Source organism: Balaenoptera borealis, assembly GCF_965194805.1.
Source record: "Balaenoptera borealis genome assembly, chromosome: X".
NCBI lineage: Eukaryota > Metazoa > Chordata > Mammalia > Artiodactyla > Balaenopteridae > Balaenoptera > Balaenoptera borealis.
In genome coordinates this window covers 47,986,878-48,011,445 of record NC_138881.1, presented here as the reverse complement: position 1 = coordinate 48,011,445, position 24,568 = coordinate 47,986,878, and the positions used below count along the sequence as shown (strand labels likewise).

The window sequence follows — 24,568 nt, the reverse complement described above, 5'->3', positions numbered from 1 at the left end:
GGTCTCTTAGGCTGTCTTCATTTCTTTTCATTCTTTTTTCTTTACTCTGTTCTGCAGCAGTGAATTCCACCATTCTGTCTTCCAGGTCACTTATCCGTTCTTCTGCCTCAGTTATTCTGCTATTGATTCCTTCTAGTGTAGTTTTCATTTCAGTTATTGTATTGGTCATCTCTGTTTGTTTGTTCTTTAATTCTTCTAGGTCTTTGTTAAACATTTCTTGCATCTTCTCGATCTTTGCCTCCATTCTTATTCCGAGGTCCTGGATCATCTTCACTATCATTATTCTGAATTCTTTTTCTGGAAGGTTGCGTATCTCCACTTCATTTAGTTGTTTTTCTGGGGTTTTATCTTGTTCCTTCATCTGGTATATAGCCCTCTGCCTTTTCATCTTGTCTATCTTTCTGTGAATCTGGTTTTTGTTCTACAGGCTGCAGGATTGTAGTTTTTCTTGCTTCTGCTGTCTGCCCTTTGGTGGTTGAGGCTATCTACCCTGTAAGTCTTATTAAGCAGTATTTGTGCTGTGCGATGACAGGCCATCTGAGAGAATTTTTTTTATTTTTGCTTTGCACATGTGTGTGTCTGTTTTACTTTTCTCTTTAATTAAAATATATTTATTATGGAAAATTTCAAATATATACAAAAGTAGAGAGAATAATATAATGAACCCCTTACACTCATCACCCAGCTTTAATAATTATCAAGTCATCAAGTCATGGCTTCTCTTGTTTTATCTATATACCTACCTACTCCCCACACAACTTCAGATAATTTTGAAGCAAATTTCACACTTCCTATCTTTTCATCATTTGGCATTTATGTCTGAAAGGTAAGGACCATCTGAGAGTTTTATACAGGGGAGTGTTAAGTAAGGAAGATTACTTTGGGGATGTAACAAAAGTATATAAGTAAAGACCCTATTACATAGTAGGTGCTCTCCAAATAGCAGTTATTATCACCATTACTCTGGCAGGATGCTGATGAAGTTGCAATCTTGAATGAGATTGAGACCAGAATGACCAAGAAGACTGGAGACAGAACTGAGGATCAGATTGGGAGGGAAAGCCAGCCAGGAGCAAGGTATGGTAGACTTAATAGGGATGGATATGGATAAGGTAAAGGAGTTATTGCCAGCATGGCTATGAAATCAGAACCAGGTCTGTAGAGAGACACAGAGAGTCAGGCACACTTCTCAGCTAAGCTCTCTCACTACCAGAAGTAGTATCTCTGCTCATGTGAAGCCTTAAGAAGGCTAGTGGCCCTGCCCAGGCTCAATATTGCCAGAGATTTGTAGAGACTCCAATGTCTCATACCATTTCAGTGGTTCAGAACTCCAGTTTCTGGGTAGTTAATCAAGTCATCTCCCCCTTAACATCCTCCTGAGTCAGGTATTCCAGCTTCATCTCACTATGGATCTACCAACTGAATGAACTTTTATTATTGTTGTTATTATTATTACTTACCATTGTTGAGTACCAAATATACACCAGGCATTGTTAGGGAGCTTTAGGTACATTATCTCATCTCCTCTCATTCTACATAAAACCTTGTGAAGCTGATGTTGTTACTACCATTTTATTGATGAGGAAATTGAGGCTGGGAGAGGTTAAGAGACTATCCAAAATAATCCACCTAGAAAGTAAACACCTGGTCTGACTTTAATGCCCAATCATTTACTTCTACACCAGGATACCTTAGAGAAAAGTCACTGTCTTTCATATTCGGACATCTAGGTAGTTCTTGGCAACCTGAGCCACTGAAAGTTGTACCCCACCTATCCCCTTGAGTAGGTGGCAGAAGGAAGACAAGACATCTGCTTTTGGGGTTTTCAGACCCCAGTCCCTGAGAGTTCTACCTAAGAAAGCATGGCTGGAGGCAGAGAAAGTGTCTGGAGTGGAAAAGTATAAAGTATGCATGATCTTGGCCATCCTCTTCCTCCTAGATACCAATGAGAATAGCCTCAAAGTAAGACGATGTCTCCTTACCTCGGATTATGTCACAAAGTGTGAAAAGAACCGATCTTATTCTCAAAGGTCCACAGCAGCAGAATGCCTTTATGTCGCCCAAAGTTTCAGGATGTATTTTAGCAGTCTGGCTAGGAAAAACACCAAGCAGCTCACTCAGGAATTTGAACCCTGCCTCCAAAGGAAAACCTAAAAAAAAAGTCTGACTATACAACCATCTAAAAGCTAGTAACTAGAGCTAGATTTGTTCTTGACCTCAATTAATCCAGCCAGCATTGCTTGCTCTCTCTCTAGGGACCGTCTAGAACGGAAGCTTTATTCATTAATTCATCAACTATTTATTGAATGCTTATGACATGTCAGGAATTGTCTTATATTGTGGAGTCAGTGAGGAGGGAAAATAGACATGTTTATGCCCTCAAGGAGTTTCCAGTATTGTGGGAAAACCTTTTTTTGCAAGCAGACTGTCTTTTTGTCTTCTTAACCACAACGCCTAAAACAGCTGAATATACAGGGCTTCTCAGTCAATGCTTACTAGCATATGAAGGGAAATTGGAATTGATACCCTATGGGGCTAATTTAGATTAAATCTCATCTAGAGATAGTGTGTCTGTCCAGTTCTATCTACCTTATTCTGAAGTAGGTGCAGACATCTCCTTCTCTAAAATCTTTTCTGCTACTCACGCAGTACAGCAGGAGAGGTTAGTGGCACACACTAGAAGCCTAGATTCAAGTCCCGGCTCTGTCACTCACAAACCATGTGAGCTGTGGGCCAGTAACCTAACCTCTCTGTGTCTCAGTTTTATCATATATAACAGTACCTAATTAATGTAATTTTAAGGACAAAATGAATTAATATATATTAACAATATAATTCATATACTTAAATAATTGATTAAATAATTAATATAAATATTTAGAAGAGTGCATAATATATGGTAAGCAATCAATAAATGTTGGAAATCATAATTGTTGTTCTGGAGCTACAATGAAGGGAGCTACCAAAAGTTAGTTGTTTTCAATTGAGCTACTCCAAAGAAATTCAATTTCCTATTTTTTATGGGGTGAGAATTTGGCTACTTTCTCCTCTACACTGAGTTTTGTCTTTCCAGTTTCAAGAAGTGCTCAAGAGGAACATATATGTGGTGTTGAAAATAGATTATAAATGAGGCAATCTTTCACTCAGAAGCTGCTGGTCAGACTTTGAGAAATTTCTTTTGGGTTGAGACCAGCCTAAGGAAGAAATTCTTCAGGAGTTATGAAAAAATACTTCCCTGGACATTGCTGCCATCCTCTTTTCTTCCCTACATAACTATACTTCTTGAAGCAGTTGTCACTTCTTTGCTTCATCACTGTCCACATACTCTTCAGGCCCACTGAGTATGGTTTCTGCCTCCTTCACTCCAATGTAACCATTTTTAACAACACAGACTGACCTTGAGGACATAATGCTATGTAAGATGTTAGAGAAAGACAAATTCTGTATCATCTCACTTATATGTGGAATCTAAAAATGTCGAACTCATAGAAGCAGAATAGCATGATGGTTGCCAGGGCCTGAGGGGTGTGGGAAATGGGGAGATTTTAGTCAAATAGAACAAATATCCAGTGATAAGATGAATAAGTTCTCGGGATCTAATTACAGCATGGTGACTATAGTTAAGAATACTGTATTGTACACTTAAAATTTGCTAAGAGAGTAGATCTTAAGTGTTCTTTACCTGAAAAATAAAAGGTAACTGTCTAGGGTGATGGATGTGTTAATTAACTTGATTGTGGTAATCGTTTCACAATGTATTTGCATATTAAATCATAATGTTGTACACCTTAAAAAATACATCACATTGTACAACCTACACATATACAATTATTATTTGTCAATCATACTTCAATAAAGCTGGAAAAAAATGCTGATTATGTGCCACTAAATCACATGCAGTGAGGACATTTATATGCAATGAGGCTGGAAATCTTGTAAGTGAAGACTGCAGGAAGACCCTGACTGTTTGCCTGCTTTAAAAGGAAGTCAGGAATTTAAGTGGGAAATCATAAGCTGGCCTTTTCAAAATATTGCTGTGGGAGATCCAAAAGAGTTATAAACTTTTTCCCTCCTATTTTTAAAAGGCCCCAGAGAAGTAGAGGCTATAACTAACTGCTCACAGTAGTCCAATTCTTGGGGAAAACCCACAAATACTGAAAAACTGCTTAGATTTGACCTAAATCCTTCAAGCTAGAGATTTTTTCCCCCCTCCTATTCGACTCTGCTTTTCACTGCCAACTGTGGTAAAGCTTCTTATTCCATGTGGCAAAGCCCCAATGAAAACAAGAGTAATACAGGTTCACAAGCATTTGGCTTACTATTTCCATAGTAGCCAACACAGTGGTAGTCTCAAAGCTAGGTACCATACCTGGATGCACCTCAAACTCTCCATCCTGAGAAGGCCCTTAAATTCAGGAAGGCCATACAATTTCAAGGTTAAGGTTAAGTGCACAAGCTCTGGAGTTAGAATACCTGAATTCAAATCCCAGCTCTACTACCCACTACTGTTTAAATGTGGGCAAGTTTCTTACTTCTCTGGGCCCAATTCCCCCATCTAAAAAGTGGGATAGTGATAGTACTTACCTCGTGGGGTTCTTGTGAAGACTAATGAGACAATCCTTATAAAGCATTTACAACATGACACTTAGTAAATACTGAACAAAAGGTAGCACTGTTTTCATTTGCAACCCACTTACATTTTCATGATATCCTATTAAGTTAGCAAATAAAGTTGGTTGAAACTGGAAAAAGTTAGGTCCCTACACAAATCACTACCCATACTCTATGCTAGCAATGGTTTCCATTTGCAACACATTACTTATGAAATAGAAGCTTCCTAGTCATTGCTTTTATCTAAGACAGTGCTTTACAAACTTTTAGATTACTTTGAGAATCAGTGGTCTGATTTATATGTATCTTTTTTTATCTCTTTTTTTATATATATATTTTTTTAACCTCTTAACATGTGTTTATTTTTTTAACATCTTTATTGGAATATAATTGCTTTACAATGGTGTTAGTTTCTGCTTTATAACAAAGTGAATCAGCTATACATATACACATATCCCCATATCTCCTCTCTCTTGCGTCTCCCTCCCACCCTCCCTATCCCACCCCTCTAGGTGGTCACAAAGCATGAACTGATCTCCCTGTGCTATACGGCTGCTTCCCACTAGCTATCTATTTTACATTTGGTATAAACTACATATATCTTATTTGGTATAATGCCTTCAACTTATCCTTACAAACCTGGTGAGCACATGTTTTCCCACTCCTGCTTCCAGGTCTACATTTCCTCTTCTTTTCCTTAAAGCAGTGGTCCCCAAAACATAGTCTGTGGACCAGCAGGATCAGTATCAGCAACACCTGGGAACTTGTTAGAAATGTAGATTCATGGACCCCACCCGAGACCTACTGAATCTGAAACTCTCAGTGGTAACGGGTGGGACAGCAGTGTGTGTTTTAACAATAACCCTCCAAGTGGTTCTTATGCATGCTCAAGTTTGAGAACCATTGCCCTATCCTACTGACATAGCTAACTTGACCCGTAAAAAGAATCAGTTCATTGTATCACTGATCGCATAATTTCTGCACCTCTGGTTTTGATTTCTTCTCTCCAACTCTTTCCATGTACATGCCTTCACTGTCCACTTGTGTTTACTTCAGTTTCTAAGCGGCTCCATCTTTGGACAAATATCTATCTCAAAACCTTTTTTTTTTTTTCTTCAGTGACAAAGACGACTGGCTGCTCATTACCATAAGGATTAAGTCAAATAATAACCTTATTTTTCTAACCTTTCATACTTTTATACATCCTCTAAGTCCAAGTTATAACTAGAATCTGAGAAAGGGCTGAACCAAGAGTGAACAGAGTAATTATATAACTGTTTTATTTTTTGTGCTCATCTAATTGAATATATTATCTATATCTATCCACCTTCCAAAATACAAAAAAAAACACTTTCGGGTGTTTTCCTTCAAACCTCACCCCAGATAGAGGATAAGGAGAACTTGCCAAATCATTAGTCACAGAACAGACACCCCCTACCCACTCGGTTCATTTGCTCTTTTCATTTTCCTAGATGTTACTAGGATAAAGAATCTGGAACACCTACTTAAAAAACTCTCCTTCTGTAGAAGATTAATACAACTGTTGATAAAATTAGTCCAATGAGATTCTTTTAAGAATTGATAGTTTTAGTCTACATAATGTTAAACTGCCTAAAAAACAACATGTTCTTTGCTGCTCAGTAAAAACTCTATCTCAATTGGGGACAATAAGATGGGGAAAGGTGAGGTTCTGGCAGTCTGGAAGAAGTTTCTTCATGACATAGAGACAAGAAAATTGAGATGAGTCTACTCTGCTGTAGATTCCCTAAATGCTTCTGTGTTCTGTTTCAGTTCTATGGAAACTGAAAAAGGGCTTTGAGTAGTTCTAGTCAGTGTTGTCAAGCTCCATTTCTCCCAGTTCACAATGCCTCATCTTTTCCTTAGGGGATGAAGTCAAATAAACTCCCAGCCTGAAAGAGGTTTTAATACTACCTAACTAGTATAATGAAGGCACATCCCACCAGGTGTTACGGAATATATAAAATTAACCATTCCTGGACCTCACAGAAAGAAGACTTACATCTCATAAACACTATTTTCCCTCAACTTTTTATTCATTCCTTCTCCAGCTGCATCCTGAAATAGACTTTCAGCACACCTCAGGCTTGGATTACTACCACAGCTTCTCTGACTGCCATCAGTCAGCCTATAGGTTAACTTTCTTTCAAAATTCCTTTGTCATTTCCTATCACATTGTACCAAAACTCTTCTGCCTAGCTTTAAGGCTATCATTTGGCTCATCCTTCCTATCCAACTTTATTTTGTACTATTTCCCAAACAGCAGGTCCCCTTCCCCTAGGATAACTGAAATTCATTTGCTCTTTCTTAGGGAAAAGTTGAAGAAACAAGGAAAAGAAAAACAGACACTGAAATCCCTAACAGCAAAAGTTTATTTACAATTGTAGTTAAGGAATAGTTTTAATGCATGCTGAGAAAACAGTAATATTCCAAACGTATAGGTTACTCTCTGGTAAGGAATACAAGATGACGTTGGGAAAGGCTTTGGCATACACAACAACTGGAACCAGGTTAACAGAACACTTGCACTATTAGAACGTTGTTATCAGAACACTTATATATCACCTACTTTATATGTCACACCAACTTCATAAACAGCTCATCTTCTAACTCCTCACTGGCTATTTGAGTAAACAGCATTCAAGGTTAAACGTTAAGACTGGGGAGTAGGGAAGAAATACAGAAGTGATAAGCATCACAACATTTCAGAGCCTATATATACTAATACAACATTAAGATTAAGAAACAGTATTCCAATTTTTTTCTGAAACAGCATTTGGCAATGTTTTAGCGCATGAGAAGACACTGCTTTGGTCCATCCACTCTTTCCAGCTTTTCAAAGTGTTTCCTGGCATTGCGGATATTGATCAGAGTAGCTGCAGAAGCTGAGGGTGTGGTAGGGAAGATAACCAACAGACTAAGTACAAGCAGCCAAAGGAATAATTGACTAGTAAAAACAAACAAAAGAGAGCCAAATCCCTCAATGTATGTCACAGAGAACATAAGTCCCAAGTTAACCAGAGTTTAATTTTTCTGAATAAATAAAAGATTTGTTTATATTCTAAACATAGTATTTTCAAAATAAATTTTCAAACTCTTTTGGTTTGGGGCTAATAGTAAAAAAAAACATTGTCTTGTGTTGTATTCTAATATTAACCTAAGATAGATAACTTAAGAGATAATTTAAACTTCTGGGAGCATCCTGGAAATATTGCTAGAACCTTTATTTCAATGGTTGTCATGGATATGGCTATTATGGCATGGAAGCACTAAATATCTCTCTTTATGCCCATAACAGAAATATGGGGGTATGGTACTTAGGAATATACAATGACATATAAAATTGTTCAACATTTAATAGTTCAGAGCTTAGACTGACTAGTCTTTTAAAAATCTACCCCACATGGAGCATAAGTCATACATTTGGGTTCTTTTTCTTTAAAATCCTTAGATATAGTAACTATACATAAGTAATTTTTAAAGTTCCCATGAAGAAGATATAATACCTTAGAGTCTAAATTATCTTTAAGTTTCAAAATATAAGTCTATTAAATAAAAAGTATTTACCACTAGTACTAAAAATTTTTTTTTCATTGTGGTAAAATGCACATAAAATGAAATTTACCATTTTAACCATTTTTAAATGTACAGGTCAGTGGCATTAAGTACATTCACAGTGTTATGCACTACAAAATAGCTTTTCAGTATCTTTAATAATATACTACCTCTAGGGAAATTAATTTAAAGAATATGTGGCTTTGAACCTATGTCAGCTAAGTTTAAACTTACGAATGGATGGATCAGACATCACGACCATCACATAAGTGTTGGATGTAAAGATGTCAATGAAAGCAGCAAAGTTAGAGTTCCTGACTTCCATGCTCTGGAAAGAGGCAGCCAGCTTGCTAAAGGAGAAAGGAGAAAAGTGAGTAAAGAACATAAAATAATAGCAACATAAGATATTCTTATCTTTCATGTTAAACATTTTCATAGCATTATATCTCAATCCACCACCGCATTAAGACAGTTAATCACTTAATCCCACTTTGTTTTCCAAGGAAACTCTAATGACAAATTTAACACGTGCTGGAAAGTGACTTAGAAAGTGGATTAGGAATTGATAGTGACTGTGAAATGAAAAGTGGGCTTAGACCTAGATTCATATTAAAAATCATGTTACCAAAGATTTCTCTAATATTTAAGAAGTTTATTCAGTTGAAATTTCCCTATCATTGAGATTAATAACTGTATCTTTTGAAGGTTAGTTATGCTGAAATTCTAGAAATGATCCCATTTCTTTGAAAACAAAAAGGGTAATGATATTTATATGCCATTTGCTATTTCTTCTTAAAAATGTTAGAATAAACATGCCAGAAAGTCTCAAAGTGTGCTACGGCATAAAAGGGAAAAACTTACACTTATTCTATTGTCTGGGCACTGGGCATCAAAGTTTTACCAGGATATGATTATTAAATCTTTACTAGATTATGATGTTCAGCCATTCCTTCTTCCTATATTCACAATGCTAAGATTCAAATTGTATTTAAACAAAGCTGAGACAATATGATCAGACATTTCTAGACTCTCTACTTTGTACCATTCTTGAATCAGTACCTCACTATTTTAATTACTGTAGTTTTATAGTAAATCTTGGTATTTGGTAGGGTAAATTCTCCTTTCTTGTTTTTCAAAACTCTCTTGGACATTTTCTGTTTCTTTTTTCCCAAATAGTATCAAACATCTTGAAGGGGTACTCTGCTTAGATATTTTTCATATGCTTCTTCCGCATCAGTTGACTTTGCATTAAAGATGTCTTTCACTTCAGTCAACTGTAGGCTCCCTTAGAGTTTAGCTTTATTTTTAATATAAAGTATGCTGAATATAGAAGTGCAGTCTACTATAGTTATTTGAACATCTCAAAAAATGACAATTTGTTCCAGAGATAAATACATCACATAAGATCTCTTACCTGCAGCTCAGCTTAAATTGCTTAATAATGTTGCTGATTTTCTCAAATCTGTGGACATCACGCTGTTCTTTACATTGGTAGTGAGAAATCACCTACGAAAAAGAGCAATGCCCTTTAAATCCATGCAGTGTTGTCATATCACCCTCTACTACTCCTCAAGGCAATACATTTGTCAGTCTCTTGGTCACCCTGATTTTCAGGGTAGACTTGGCACCTGGCTTTACTGCCTCTATTCCTCTGTCCCATATCCTGTCAACATCTGCATAATTTCAACATCCCTAAGGATGACCCATCCAGTATTGTTTGGTTATAATTTTATTAGATCATTTAAGTATTGTATTATCTATTTTGGTTCATTGCTGTCCTTTCTCACTTACTTTAATCATTAAATATTCATCTTATTTCAATAGGATGTCTTTGATTCAAAAAAAGTACAAATCACAAAGGAATAATAAATAAAAATTCTTAGCTGTTCTTTTTTTAGTATTTTATTTATTTATTTATTTATTTATTTATTTATTTTGGTTGCATTGAGTCTTAATTGCAGGCACACAGGATCTTCGTTGAGGCATGTGGGATCTTTTGGCTGTGGCGTGCAGGCTCTTCGTTGCGGCACTCAGGCTTCTCTCTATTTGTGGCACGTGGGCTCCAGGGTGTGTGGGCTCTGTAGTTTGCAGCATGCGGGCTCTCTAGTTGAGGTGTGCAAGCTCAGTAGTTGTGGTGCACAGGCTTAGTTGTCCCGCGGCATGTGGGATCTTAGTTCCCTGACCAGGGACTGAACCTGCATCCCCTGCACTGGAAGGTGGATTCTTTACCACTGAACCACCAGGGAAGTCCCTCTTAGCTGTTGTTGAGGTGTACTTAATGTATTTAATTTTAATGAAGGCTATAACCAAGTGGTTTTTGGTATCATATTTAAAAATCTTAACTGAACGATTCTAACCTCTGAGGATTTACTATTTATAAATGAACCTATTCATGATGGACACCAATGCCAGCTGAAAATACTTCCCCTAACATTTTCAGATTAATAAAACCACACAAGTATTTCCCATAGGCTGATGTAAACTTTCTAGTAGGAAGCAAAACTGACTCATTTGCCAGAAGAAAATTCACAGGGCAATTCCCTGAAACCATGTGAAATTTTCAAAACATAATTCCTAGACCAACGGTGGAATAGGTTCCTGTTGCTTGACTTCAAGAGCTATAGTGAAAATGGTCAATCACACCTAAACTTAGTCCTCAAGAGAAAGCAAAAGCTACTTGTTACTGCCAGTGAAAAACAGAGTTTATATTAGGTTAACCTCTATGATCATGTGTGGTAGATGTGGCAGAAGAATACTGCTGAAGCAGGATTCTACCATGCCACGTGTCTCAAGACAGACAGAAGAGCTCACCTGCTTGTTGCTATTACCACTAGCAGGAAAGACAGGGCTCAGGGTAGTGAACTTCCAAGGAAGTGATCCCTGCCTATGGGCTGAGGCAGAAAGACACTCTAGTTAGGATTCCTTGCCTCAGCTATACCAGTTAGCAGGAAGGATGACTCCCAAATATGCTACCGTTAAAAATAATGTTTCCACAAAGGAAGGAGAAAAAATTTCACTTTGCATTCTCTGCCCTCTGTTGGCTGCAATAGCAAAAGAAATCAACGTTCAACAGTTTGCCAACTGTATGCTAAACTTTGTGCTAGGGCTTAATGTTACCTTGTCCCATATTAATCCACACAATAAACCTATGATATAGATATTATTATCTCCATTTTATAAAAGGGGAACCAAACTCAGAGAGATTAAGATATATGTCTACCATATATATGCTGCCTACAAGAGACCCAATTCAGATCTAGGGACACATGCAGACTGAAAGTAAGAGGATGGAAAAATGCATTCCATGCAAACAGCAATCAAAAGAAAGCTAGAGTAGCAATACTCATATTAGACAAAACAGAGTTTAAAATAAAGAATGTTACAAGAGACAAAGAAGGACACTACATAATAATCAAGGGATCAGTCCAAGAAGAAGACATAACAATTGTAAATATATATGAACTCAACATAGGAGCACCACAATATATAAGGCAAATACTAACAGCCATAGAAAGAAAAGTCGACAGTAACACAATCATAGTGGGGGACTTTAACACCCCATGTTCATCAATGGAAAGATCATTCAGACAGAAAATCAATAAGGAAACACAGGCCTTAAATGACACATTAGACTAGATGGACTTAATTGATATTTAGAGCATTCCATCCAAAAGCAGCAGAATACACATTCTTCTCAAGTACACATGGAACATTCTCCAGAATTGATCACATGCTGGGCCACATAGCAAGCCTCGGTAAATTTAAGAAAACTGAAATCATATCAAGCATCTTTCCCAAACACTACGCTATGAGATTAGAAATCAACTACAAGGAAAAAGCTGTAAAATACACAAACACATGGAGGCTAAACAATATGCTACTTAATAACCAATGGATCACTGAAGAAATCAAAGAAATCAAAAAGTATATAGAGACAAATGAAAATGAAAGCATGAGGATCCAAAACCTATGTGACACCCCAAAAGCAGTTCTAGGAGGGAAATTTATAGCAACACAATCTTGCCTCAGGAAACAATAAAAATCTCAAATAAACAACCTAACCTTACACCTAAAGAAACTAGAGAAAGAAGAACAAACAAAACACAAAGTTAATAGAGGGAAAGAAACCATAAAGATCAGAGCAGAAATAAATGAAATAGAGAGAAAGAAAACAATAGAAAGGATGAATGAAACTAAAAGCTGGTCCTTAGAAAAGATAAACAAAATGGATAAACCTTTAGACAGACTCATCAAGGAAAAAAGGGAGAGGACTCAAATCAATACAATTAGGAATGAAAAAGGAGAAGCTACAACAGACACCACAGAAATACAAAGGATCATGAGAGATTACTACAAGCAACTCTATGCCAATAAAGTGGACAACCTAGAAGAAATGGACAAATTCTTAAAAAGGTACAATCTCCCAAGACTGAACCAGGAAGAAACAGAAAATATGAACAGATCAATTACAAGAATGAAATTGAAACTGGGATTAAAAAACTCCCAACAAACCAAAGTCCAGGACCTGATGGCTTCACACGTGAATTCTATCAAACATTTAGAGATGAGTTAACACCTATCCTTCTGAAACTATTCCAAAAAATTGCAGAGGAAGGAACACTTGCAAACTCATTCTATGAGGTCACCATCACCCTGATAACCAAAACCAGACAAAGATACCACCAAAAAAGAAAATTACAGGCCAATGTCACTGGTGAACATAGATGCAAAAACAGTCCTCAACAAAACACTAGCAAACCGAATCCAACAATACATTAAAAAGATCAGACCCAATGATCAAGTGGGATTTATCCCAGGGATGAAAGGACTTTTCAATATCCCCAAATCAATCGGTATGATACACCACAGCAACAAACTGAAGAATAGAAACCATATGATCATCTCAATAGATGCAGAAAAAGCTCTTAACAAAATTCAACACCCATGTATGATAAAAGCTCTCCAGAAAGTGGGCACAGAGAAAACTTACCTCAACATAATAAAGGCCATATATGACAAACCTACACCTAACATCATACTCAATGGTGAAAAGCTGAAAGCATCTCCTCTAAGATCAGGAACAAGACAAGGATGTCCACTCTCGCCACTTTTACTGAACACAGTTTTGGAAGTCCTAGCCATGGCAGTCAGAAAAGAAAAAGAAATAAAAGGAATCCAAATTGGACAAGAAGTAAAACAGTCTCTGTCTGCAGATGACATGATACTATACATAGAAAATCCTAAAGATGCTACTAGAAAACTACTCGAGCTCAATGAATTTGGTAAAGTTGTAGGATACAAAATTAATACACAGAAATCTCTTGCATTTCTATACACTAACAATGAAAGATCAGAAAGAGAAATTAAAGAAACAATCCCATTTACCAGTGCAGCAGAAAGAATAAAATACCTAGAAATAAACCTACCTAAGGAGGCAAAAGACCTGTACTTCAAAAAATTATAAGATACTGATGAATGAAATCAAAGATGACAGAAACAGATGGAAAGACATACCATGTTCTTGGATTAGAAGAATCAATATTGTCAAAATGACTATACTACCCAAGACAATCTACATATTCAATGCAATCCCTATCAAATTACCAAGGGCATTTTTCACAGAACTAGAACAAAAAATCTTAAAATTTGTATGGAGACACAAAAGATTCCGAATAGCCAAGGCAATCTTGAGAAAGAAAAACAGAGCTGGAGGAATCAGGCTCCCTGACTTCAGACTATACTACAAAGCTAAAGTCATCAAGACAGTATGGAACTGGCACAAAAACAGAAATATAGATCAATGGAATAGGATAGAAAGCCCAGAAATAAACCCACGCACCATGGTCAATTAACCTATGACAATGAAGGCAAGACTATATGATGGAGAAAAGACAGTCTCTTCAATAAATACTGCTGGGAAAACTGGACAGCTACATGTAAGAAAAATGAAATTAGAACATTCTTTAATACCATACACAAAAATAAACTCAAAATGGATTAAAGACCTAAATGTAAGACTGGATACTCTAAAACTCTTAGAGGAAAACACAGGCAGAACACTCTGACATAAATTGCAGCAAGATCTTTTTCAATCCACATCTAGAGTAATGGAAATTAAAAAACAAAAAACAAAAAACAAATGGGACTTAAACTCAAAAGCTTTTGCACAGCAAAGAAAACCATAAAGAAAGCGCAAAGACAACCCATAAAATTGGAGAAAATATTTGCAAATGATGTAGCAGACAAGGGATTAATCTCCAAAATTTACAAACAACTCATGTGGCTCAGTATGAAAAAAAACAAACCCAATAAAAAAATGGGCAGAAGACCTAAATAGACATTTATCCAAAGAAGACATACAGATGGCCAGGAAGCATATGAAAAGATGCCCAACATCAGTAATTATTATAGAAATGCAAATCAAAACTACAATGAGGTACCACCTCACACCAGTCAGAATGGCCATCATCAAAAAGTCTACAAACAATAAATGCTGGAGAGGGTGTGGAGAAAAGGGAACCCTCTTTCACTGTTGGTGGGAACGTAAATTGGTACAGCCACCGTGGAGAACAGTATGGAGGTGCCTTAAAAAACTAAAATTAGAGCTACCATATGATCCAGGAATCCCACTCCTGGGCATATATCTGGAGAAAAACATGGTTTGAAAGGATACATGCACCCCAATGTTCATTTCAGCCCTGTTTACGATAGCCAAGACATGGAAGCAACCTAAATGTCCATCAACAGATGAATGGATAAAGAAAATGTGGTACATATATACAATGGAATATTACTCAGCCATTAAAAAGAATGAAATAATGCCATTTGCAGAAACATGGATGGACCTGGAGATTATCATACTAAGTGAAGTAAGTCAGACAGAGAAAGACAAATATCATATGATATTGCTTATATGTGGAATCCAAGAGAAATGATACAAATGGACTTGTTTACAAGACAGAAACAGACTCACAGACTTAGAGAAGGAACTTGTGGTTGCCAGGGGTGAAGGGTGGGGGTAGGGATAGATTGGGAGTTTGGGATTGAGATGTACACACTTCTATATTTAGAATAGATGGCCAACGGGGACCTACTGTACGGCATGGGGAACTCTGCTCAATATTCTGTAATAACCTAAATGAGAAAAGAATTTGAAAAAGGATACGTGTCTATGTAAAAACCAAAAAAGCAAGAAATGTGTCTAAAATCACCAAGCACTGGTAGAGCTCAGAAACCAATTATTTACTGTGAGCTGCTCTTAGAGCTATATTTATTAAGCTGATCAGCAATTACTTAAGCAGTGCTTTGTGACATCTCAAGTCAATTTTTATTAGTTATTTAAAAATTTTACTTATAAATATAATATTGGGTTTTGCATACCCCCTCATGGCCAAGTACACAGTAAGTGCTAATATCATTGTTAAGCCGAATTTATAAGAAAAATAAAAATAACAACATACCTCTTTGCCCTTTCACCTCCCCATCTGAACTCTTAGCTACGTCACTGAGTTGACCATTACATCTCTTCCATGTTAAAAGCTTTAAACTCAAAGAAAAATACCCATCATTTCATAATAAAAGTCAATAGGAAATAGGAATTCTTTAACACAAATGAACAATTATTCACAAAAATAATCTAAACTCTATAGTAAGGCTTACCTGCAAACAGCTAAGTTTTACTAATTACTAAAGATCCACGCACCAAAGAACTTCTTTCAAGTTACTTGCTGACAATACTACTTTATAAATAAGGCTATGCATGGTGAAGTAATGACAAGAGGGAAAAACGTTCTTCCTGAAAGTGGCAACATATTCTCCGTTGCTGAATAGAAGAAGGTGAGTGTGAAGTACATCTGCAGAGCAGAAAGTTCTCACCAGAAAAGTGGCTCTCTCAAATAGAAGCACTTCATCAGCCTCAATAATTTCTGCAAAATTCCTTAGGTTCATTTCCAGCTGCTGAACATTGGGAATCAGCTGATAAACAATGCTGGACCAAGCCTAACAGAACAGAAGCACAGTGTAATATTACTAACAGGTAGCCAGTCCCAGATCTTTGCAAATGAGTAAGTATACTATAATATACAGACAGCAAAATATGGTGATAATTGAGTCCCAAACAAATTCTGGCAAGAAGTATGATATAACACAAACAAAGTGAGAAAATGAAGATATTTGATTTTTATCCTTCAGTTGGATTTTTTAAAGTTTCAAACACTTCTGTAAAATACTTCTTTCCATTGATAATTAAAAATAAACAAATATTTAATTCCATCACATTGCCTTAGGGAAGTTGAAAACTCTGATATACTGGGCTAAAGAACTTCTAATACAGCCATTCAAACAGATATTAAGTCCAATAGTGTAGACTGCTCTAAAGATCAGAACCTAATAATGCTATATTTAACATACATCTACGAATCAATTTTATGAAAATATCAGAGCCATGTAGAAAAATGGCCCCTCCCCTCAATGGGATAACATACAATAGAAATTACAAGAGAAATTAGTGGCATTATCATTCCAAAAGGCTTATTGTCAGCTGTATAAATTATTGATCCAATTGAATTAAAAACAGTCCACTGCGTGTTTGCCTAAAACTGACTTCATCCAGAGGAGTATGACTAAAATAAGGAGTTGAAATTAACCACACCCTCCCTCTATTCTCTTAAGGCTCTTTTATTTGAATTTTCATTATAATATTTCTTTCAATTTTGCTCCAATTTGTCTGGTAAGGTGTACAATGTTCTTCTCTCCCCTACTAGAGGGCAGGAACCTGGTCTTAGTCATCTGTGTGTCCAACAGCATCAAGCATATTGCAATGAGTGCTTGTAGAATAAAACTTAATATAAAAATTTATGTCAGCTCTATGCAACATTGATGTAAGAGAGAGTAGAGCCATGTCTCTGGTCCAATTAGTTTTATTACTTAGGCATGGGGGTTCAGGTTCCAAGTTCCCAGGTCGGTGTTAATGTCACTGCTGAATTTACCTTGGAGAAGGCACCAAAGCTAACCACAGCAGAGACATTGTCACTCACAGCAGTGTTGTGATTAGCCAATTGTCTTTGGTCGTGTTATGTATTGCCATCCTTCACACCGCAGTTGGTTCTTATCAGTGCGTCATGTCCATCCTTATTCACGGTTACCTGTTCTATGGGAATAAGGCTTTGAGAGAAATTCGGCCCAAATTAATCTAGAACAGTATTTCCTAGATAGGTATCTCAAAATGATCTGTTATTAGAGCGAGGCTGGGTCAACATATTGGGGAAAAAAATGAATTAGTTAAAAAAATAAATCAGTGGCTATGTTTAAAGTCCAATTGTTTTTCTCCTTGGCAAATCAGGTTTCTGTGCTTTTGGTTGTAGATACTTGTCAGATGGAGTTGATACTGAGGCTGTAGCTACAAGTCACAGAGAAGGATGCTTTCCTACCCAGACTTGTCAATGGATACCAGAAGCAGTCTGACCACAGGAGGACCCAAAAGGAGCCAGTCTTTCAAATCACTAAATCAGTGGGAGAAAGGGAGGAAGCAGGATAAGGAGCCTATGCGCCAATAAGGTAATTTCAGCTTCATCCATAACACAGCTATTGTTTGTAACCTCTACAACTACTACAAGCAGTGTGGCATCCATTCCACCAATGGGAACAATCTCTCTGGTTGAAAGAATGCTAGTCTCTAATTTGGCATGAAAGTTGAAGCTATCATACTCTAGAAATAACATATCCCATTCTAAGATTCCCTTCTCCAATCTCTCCCCTAAATATTGTTCTTCTATTGCCATCCAAACTTAGGCAGACTAGCTTATATTCTGTAGAGGTACCTGAATATTAGATACAACTCCAATCAGCATTGAGACCACAACAGGTCAAAATGGATGATGGCCAGTGAAACCTCTACTGTCATGAAGATCTGTATCAAATTAATCAGGACCAAACTGGGTTAATTCAGTGTGATCTGGTAGGTATGTCGACCCAATCTAAGATCAAAAGCAAAATTTCTTAAGGTTAAATTGGGTATTTTTCAAACAATTTATGTAGATTATTTCTTCTTTTAGTTCAACACATCTAGATGGCTATGAAAGAGTTTAAAATCTTTTAGTTTTGATAATACCCTTCTGGCTTTTTTTTTCATGCTCTTTAAATGAGAGAACTCAGGGAAACATACACACCTTATAGAGAGTTTCATCCCAGATAGATGTTCGGAAGCAAGAACATTCCAATGGGCGAGACAAACGCCTCAGATCTTCTTCTCGCTCTTTAAAAATCTGAAGTAAATAGACCAACATACTGATTAGCATATAACTAACAGCTCTCCTCTCTCACTGCAAAATCTGAGGTGTAATATTTTAGCATATTTTAAACAGGGGCATTTCGTTTTTCCTCAGAGGAATTTTTAAATGTGTACGTTACTTTACAGACTAGGATGGCAGAAATGATTTCAGGTCAGGTCTACAAAGTGCAACGGCTACTAGAATTCTTCAGGACTGTGCTGCTTGTTCTGAGTACTCACTGAGAACACTATGCTGGAAAATAAAATTTACCATACAGAGGAATCTTAATAAAATATATCTAACATTCCAAATAATCCAATCTGGGTCATTTTTAAGATATCCATACCAATATCAAGATTTTATAAATCAAAATACTTCAACTTTTGTAGATATCTTTCTCTCATACACACATGCATACACTTATATATTATTTCTGTATGGACTGTATTTATTTGGCTACATAGATATAACAACCCCTTACACACAAATATCTATTCTTCTTGGCTATGTATCTACCTATCTATATATATGCCCATATATACATGGGAAAATATCTATTTATACAAATATAAACACATACACAGATATTTTCCAGGACTGGGTGGGCTTATAGTGAGTGCACTGTTCACACTGTGATGGATAATTTTATGCAACAACTAGGTTAGGCCACAATACCCAGACATTTGGTTAAACACCAATTTAGATGTTGCTATGAAGGTATTTTTTAGATGAGATTAATATTTAAATCAGTGGACTTTTAGTAAAGCAGATCCCCTTCCATAATATGGGTAAGCTTTATATAACCAGTTGAAGGCCTTAAGAGAAAAAGACTGCCATTCCCCAGGAAGAGGGAATTCTGCCTTCCAGACTGCCTTCTGACTCAAGCTGCAACAAGGGTCTCCAGCCTATCAGTCTGCCCTGCAGATTTCCGAGTTGCTAGCCTCCACAATCATATGAGTCAATTCCTTAAAATTAATCAGTCTCTCTCTTATTCTCACTCTCTCTCTCTCTCTACACACACATACACACACACACACACACACACACACACACACACACACACACACACACTTCTTATTGGTTCTGTTTCTCTGAGGAATCCTGACTAATACACACACATAGAGGGAAACACCTACCTTGCTTGAAACTGATATTCAGGGAAGCACCCTAGCCATTTTATTTCAAAACCTCCAAGTCTGAATCTTTAATGAAATAGAGTATACTTTTCTTAATTAAGCTTAAAATCCCACAAAGAACATGAATGTATCTTTGGGGATATTTACATAAGCATTTAGAAAACAATATGTTGATCACTAAAAATTACAAGTAATTAAAAAATCCATAAGGAGGTCATTTATTGGAATGCTCTAGGTTTTTCTGTTGCAAATTGGGCCAGGGAAACAAAACAAAGAACAGTAATAATAACAAACCCCTCACAATCTCAAGATCAAGCTACATACAGAATTTTCTGCTGAATTAAAACAGAATTGATACTTAGTGAGAGGGAGAAGGAATTAAAAAGAATACTCAAAAGTCCTTTTCAGAGTCAAATACAGAAACCTGTCAAGTGGTTTCTGAAAGCCTGTAAGCTAATCTAGAAACACCAAAACATACTCAAATACTGGAACACTGAAGCCAATCCTGTAACTAATTATGGAAAAAAAAAGTATTCCTGACCACAGCTATTACCAAAAAATTCTTAAGTTAAAGGGGATCCTTAGACTCCTAGGTTCCAACCCAAAGAGGAACTGTGTTCTTCTACATCACCAGCATATTCTAAAACTGCTTTCCTCAACTTTACCCTTGGAAACAGAGGATCTTCTCTTTCAGCTTAGACTTTAAAATCCAATCCTCTTATTTTATATGGAGCAAACTAACGCTAGACTATATTTGTGACTTGCCAGTCCTGGGGTCTCATAGCTAGCTAGGAGTTTGCCCTTTCTACTGTGTCTTTTCTGGTTTAAATTTATGTGTACTAACTCCCATGCTAGAAAAGAAGATAAATATACCATATCAGTGCAATTATGAGGGCCTTGGCATTGTGCCTAACACAGTATAGTTGGCATTTGAATTGGTGCATACCAGTTTCCTAGGTCAACCTAGTGACAGCTATGACCTTTCTTTATCTCACCCCTGGTGGGTCTTCTAGCCTTGACAATAACTGCCTGCTCTGAAGGACAGTAAAACAGTGGTAGCAAATATATTTTTAAAATACATAAAGCTGCTTAGTGATATCACATGGCCAGGATCCTTTCCTAAATTTGAAAATTATTTGCTAAATGAACATTATATTTCCCTTACCATGGAACATTTGTTTATAAGTGTTTTTAAAAACAAATGTCAACTTTATTTTGAAAGCTTATGCTGAGATTTTTTTTCTCCTAAAAAAGAATGGTACAAGTTTACCTATATCTCTACAGAAGAAGTCTACAAAGGATGTCAATTATTTGGTGCACCACCCCTTCTATTTCTTACCAGGTCTCGTTGATCCTCCTGTACCAGATCCATTTTATGCACCAAGCAAAAGATTTTGGCATCTGGAGAATTCTGCAGAATGGCCTCCAGGCACGACTGGTAATAGTGCATGTCCTTTTCCAGTTCACGGCTTTCCACATCAAAGACATAAATCAGAACCTCCACATTACGGAAGATGTTGTCTCGTTGGCTGGTGAAATAATTTTCCATGAAGGTATCCTGTCTAGTAGGAAAAAAAATCTAGGTAATAAGCAAGTCATCACTTAATCACTCCTATTTACGATCTATTTTTGTTGGCTTAATCAGTGTGAAAGATAATCCTAAAGCTTCAAATTAAAGGGAAAATGATAGCAAATTAGGATGGCCTCACTTTCTTACTTCTTAAGCCACATTTTGTGCCACCTTTTGCTCCCCTCCTTGTGTTCCAAATATACTTTGACCTTCCCTCAGTTCTAGTGGCCCATGGTCTATCCGCCGAGGGGCCTTTACACATGCTTTTCACTCTGTCTCACATGCTATCCCCTTACTTTTATACCTAATTAACTCCTACTTGTTCCACTGGATTTCAGTTCAATCCATACTTCCTCACAGAAACTATCCCTGACCTCACTGACTTGGGCAAATCTAGTCACCATAGGCAATTATACTAACACATTGGTTTTATTTTTAACACTCACCACAAGTGTGATATTATACATATTTGTGTGAGTTTTTAATTAATGACATTCAATCCCCTAGACGGCAAGCTCCATGAAGGTAAGGACCATGTCTGTTACAGTTTGACATTGTTTCCCAGCTTTTAGCACAGAGCTTGCCACAGAGTACTTGCTCAATGAATATTTACTGAATGAATAACTAGTCAAACACTCTAAACTATATGAAAATGGCTCCAAGTTAACTTTTTAGCAGAATGTTGCTCTTTGCTCCTTAGGCTGTGTGCAGCTTCCCAAGAAATTCTCAATTGCCAGCTGGCTAGAAGAATACAGTAGTGTTCTATCCTGAACAAAAAAATCAAGGAGTGGCATCAACAACATGATGGAATGAAAAGCTACCTCTGTCTCTCCCCTTCAATCTACAACCAGTAAAACATTTACAACTCAACAAAGGTACTTTTGTCCAACACACCAGGATGCTAGAGAATTCCACACACCTGTACATCTAAAGGTGGATGGACTGGAACAGAGAGAGGAGGCAGAACTGAAGGAACAGTAGAGGTAGTGCCTATAATCCTGGCCCTCTGGCCAGGGCAGCTAAGCCTGCAGCCCCAGAGAACCTGGTAGCAGCAGAGCAGACAGCACACACAACACCAGCCTCCTGGCTGCAGTGGCACCCATGGCCACATCTAACTGTACAGCAGTGGGAATGGGGCCTGCAGCCCTGTCCCTCCAGCCACTGAGGTGCCCAAGCCTCCAGCCCCTCTGCTCTCCCACCAGCAGTGGCAGAGCCTGAGAAACTTAGAAAACCAGATAGGGAAGAGGCACTGGTATGACCCTGGCTCCCCCCACCCCTTCCCCCACGGTGGCTGAGCCTGAGACTCAGAGGATCCTGGAAGCTAGGGAAGAACCCACCATCCAGGTGAACCAGGCAGCTTCTGCCAGTGACATAGGCAGAAGCAAGGTGCCAATGATCCTGAAAACACCAGAAGTGATAATGAGAGTTGGGACAGGGGGCACAGCTCTGACAGAGGCAGCTCAGGTAAGAGAAACCAAAAACTTGTGCTAGAGTGCCACCTATGAAAAAAGAAAAGACCCCTAATTTCTAACTTGTCTCACTTCACATGCTCTGGCAGAAGGAAGTACCATGAAGAAGCACAGTAACACCGCACCACAAAAAGAAAATGACAATTCCCCAGAAACCAAAGTCACAGAATAATATGATCTGACAGAGAATTTAAAATAGCTGTCATGAAGAAATTCAACAAGCTACATGAAAACTCAGAAAGGCACATCAATTAGCTCAGGAATAAAATTAATAAACAGGAATGCTTTACCAAAAACATTGAAATTAAAAAAAAAGAACTAAAATTCTGGAGCTGAAAAACTCAATAAATGAGATAAAGAATGCATTAAGGGGTGAGGTAGAGAAGATGGCGGAAGAGTAAGATGCGGAGATCACCTTCCTTCCCACAGATACATTAGAAATACATCTACACGTGGAACTTCTCCTACAGAACACCCACTGTATGCTGGCAGAAAACGTCAGACCTCCCAAAAGGCAAGAAACTCCCCACGTACTTGGGTAGGGCAAAAGAAAAAAGAAATAACAGAGACAAAAGAATAGGGATGGGACCTGCACCAGTGGGAGGGAGCCGTGAAGGAGGAAAGCTTTCCACGCACTAGGAAGCCCCTTCGTGGGCGGAGACTGCGGGTGGCAGAGGGAGGAAGCTTTGGAGCCACGGAGGAGAGCACAGCCACAGGGGTGCGGAGGGCAAAGCGGAGAGACTCCCGCACAGAGGTACGGCAACGAGTAGCACTCACCAGCCCAAGAGGCTTGTCTGCTCACCCGCCGGGACGGGCGGGGCTGGGAGCTGAGGCTCCGGGTTCAGTCGGATCGCAGGGAGAGGACTGGGGTTGGCGGCTTGAATACAGTCTGAAGGGGTTAGTGCACCATAGCTAGCCGGGAGGGAGTCCGGGAAAAAGTCTGCAGCTGCCGAAGAGGCAAGAGACTTTTTCTTCCCTCTTTGTTTCCTGGTGCGCGAGGAGAGGGGATTCAGAGCACCGCCTAAACGAGCTCCAGAGACAGGCGCGAGCCGCGGCTATCAGCGCAGATCCCACAGCAACAGGGGCGCAGAGGGAAAAATGGAGAGATTCCCGCACAGAGGCTTGGCAACGAGCAGCACTCACCAGCCCAAGAGGCTTGTCTGCTCACCCGCCGGGGCGGGCGGGGGCTGGGAGCTGAGGCTCGGGCTTCAGTCGGATCGCAGGGAGAGGACTGGGGTTGGCAGCGTGAACACAGCCTGAAGGGGTTAGCGCACCACAGCTAGCCGGGAGGGAGTCCGGGGAAAAAGTCTGCAGCTGCTGAAGAGGCAAGAGACTTTTTCTTGCCTCTTTGTTTCGTGGCGTGCAAGGAGAGGGGATTCAGAGCACCGCCTAAACGAACTCCAGAGACAGGCGCGAGCCGCGGCGATCAGCGCGGGCCCGCGAGACGGGCATGAGACGCTAAGGCTGCTGCTGCCACCACCAAAAAGCCTGTGTGCGAGCACAGGTCACTCTCCACACCGCCCCTCCCGGGAGCCGGTGCAGCCGGCCACTGCCAGGGTCCCGTGATCCGGGGACAATTTCCCCGGGAGAACACACAGCGCGCCTCAGGCTAGTGCAACGTCACGCCGGCCTCTGCCGCTGCAGGCTTGCACCGCCTCCTCCGTACCCCTCCCTCCCCTCGGCCTGAGTGAGCCAGAGCCCCCGAAGCAGCTGCTCCTTTAACCCCGTTCTGTCTGGGCGGGGAACAGATGCCCTCAGGGGACCTACACGCAGAGGCGGGTCCAAATCCAAAGCTGAACCCGGGGAGCTGTGTGAACAAAGAGAAAGGGAAATCTCTCCCAGCAGCCTCAGAAGCAGTGGATTAAAACTCCACAAACAACTTGATGTGCCTGCATCTGTTGAATACCTGAATAGACAATGAATCATCCCAAATTCAGGAGG

General features: G+C 38.6%; 1 protein-coding gene across 14 annotated transcripts in view; it reads right to left on the bottom strand.

The window, feature by feature from the left end:
• Positions 1-6,981: 6,981 nt before the first annotated feature.
• Positions 6,982-24,568, bottom strand: part of RRAGB (Ras related GTP binding B) — a 65,479-nt gene continuing 47,892 nt past the window's right edge. For 8 of the 14 annotated variants that reach the window (XM_082376665.1, XM_082376671.1, XM_082376672.1 and 5 more), the window contains 8 exons: positions 20,928-21,150; positions 18,351-18,446; positions 16,060-16,182; positions 15,645-15,723; positions 10,996-11,075; positions 9,599-9,690; positions 8,419-8,534; positions 6,982-7,514 (listed from right to left, as the gene is read on the bottom strand). In XM_082376665.1, coding sequence (XP_082232791.1) covers positions 7,417-7,514; positions 8,419-8,534; positions 9,599-9,690; positions 10,996-11,075; positions 15,645-15,723; positions 16,060-16,182; positions 18,351-18,446; positions 20,928-21,150 — 907 coding nt within the window. In that variant the 3' untranslated portion in view covers positions 6,982-7,416. Of the gene's footprint in view, positions 7,515-8,418; positions 8,535-9,598; positions 9,691-10,995; positions 11,076-15,644; positions 15,724-16,059; positions 16,183-18,350; positions 18,447-20,927; positions 21,151-24,568 lie in introns of those variants that run through there. The other 6 variants (XM_082376676.1, XM_082376667.1, XM_082376666.1 and 3 more) reach the window with 3 other exon arrangements.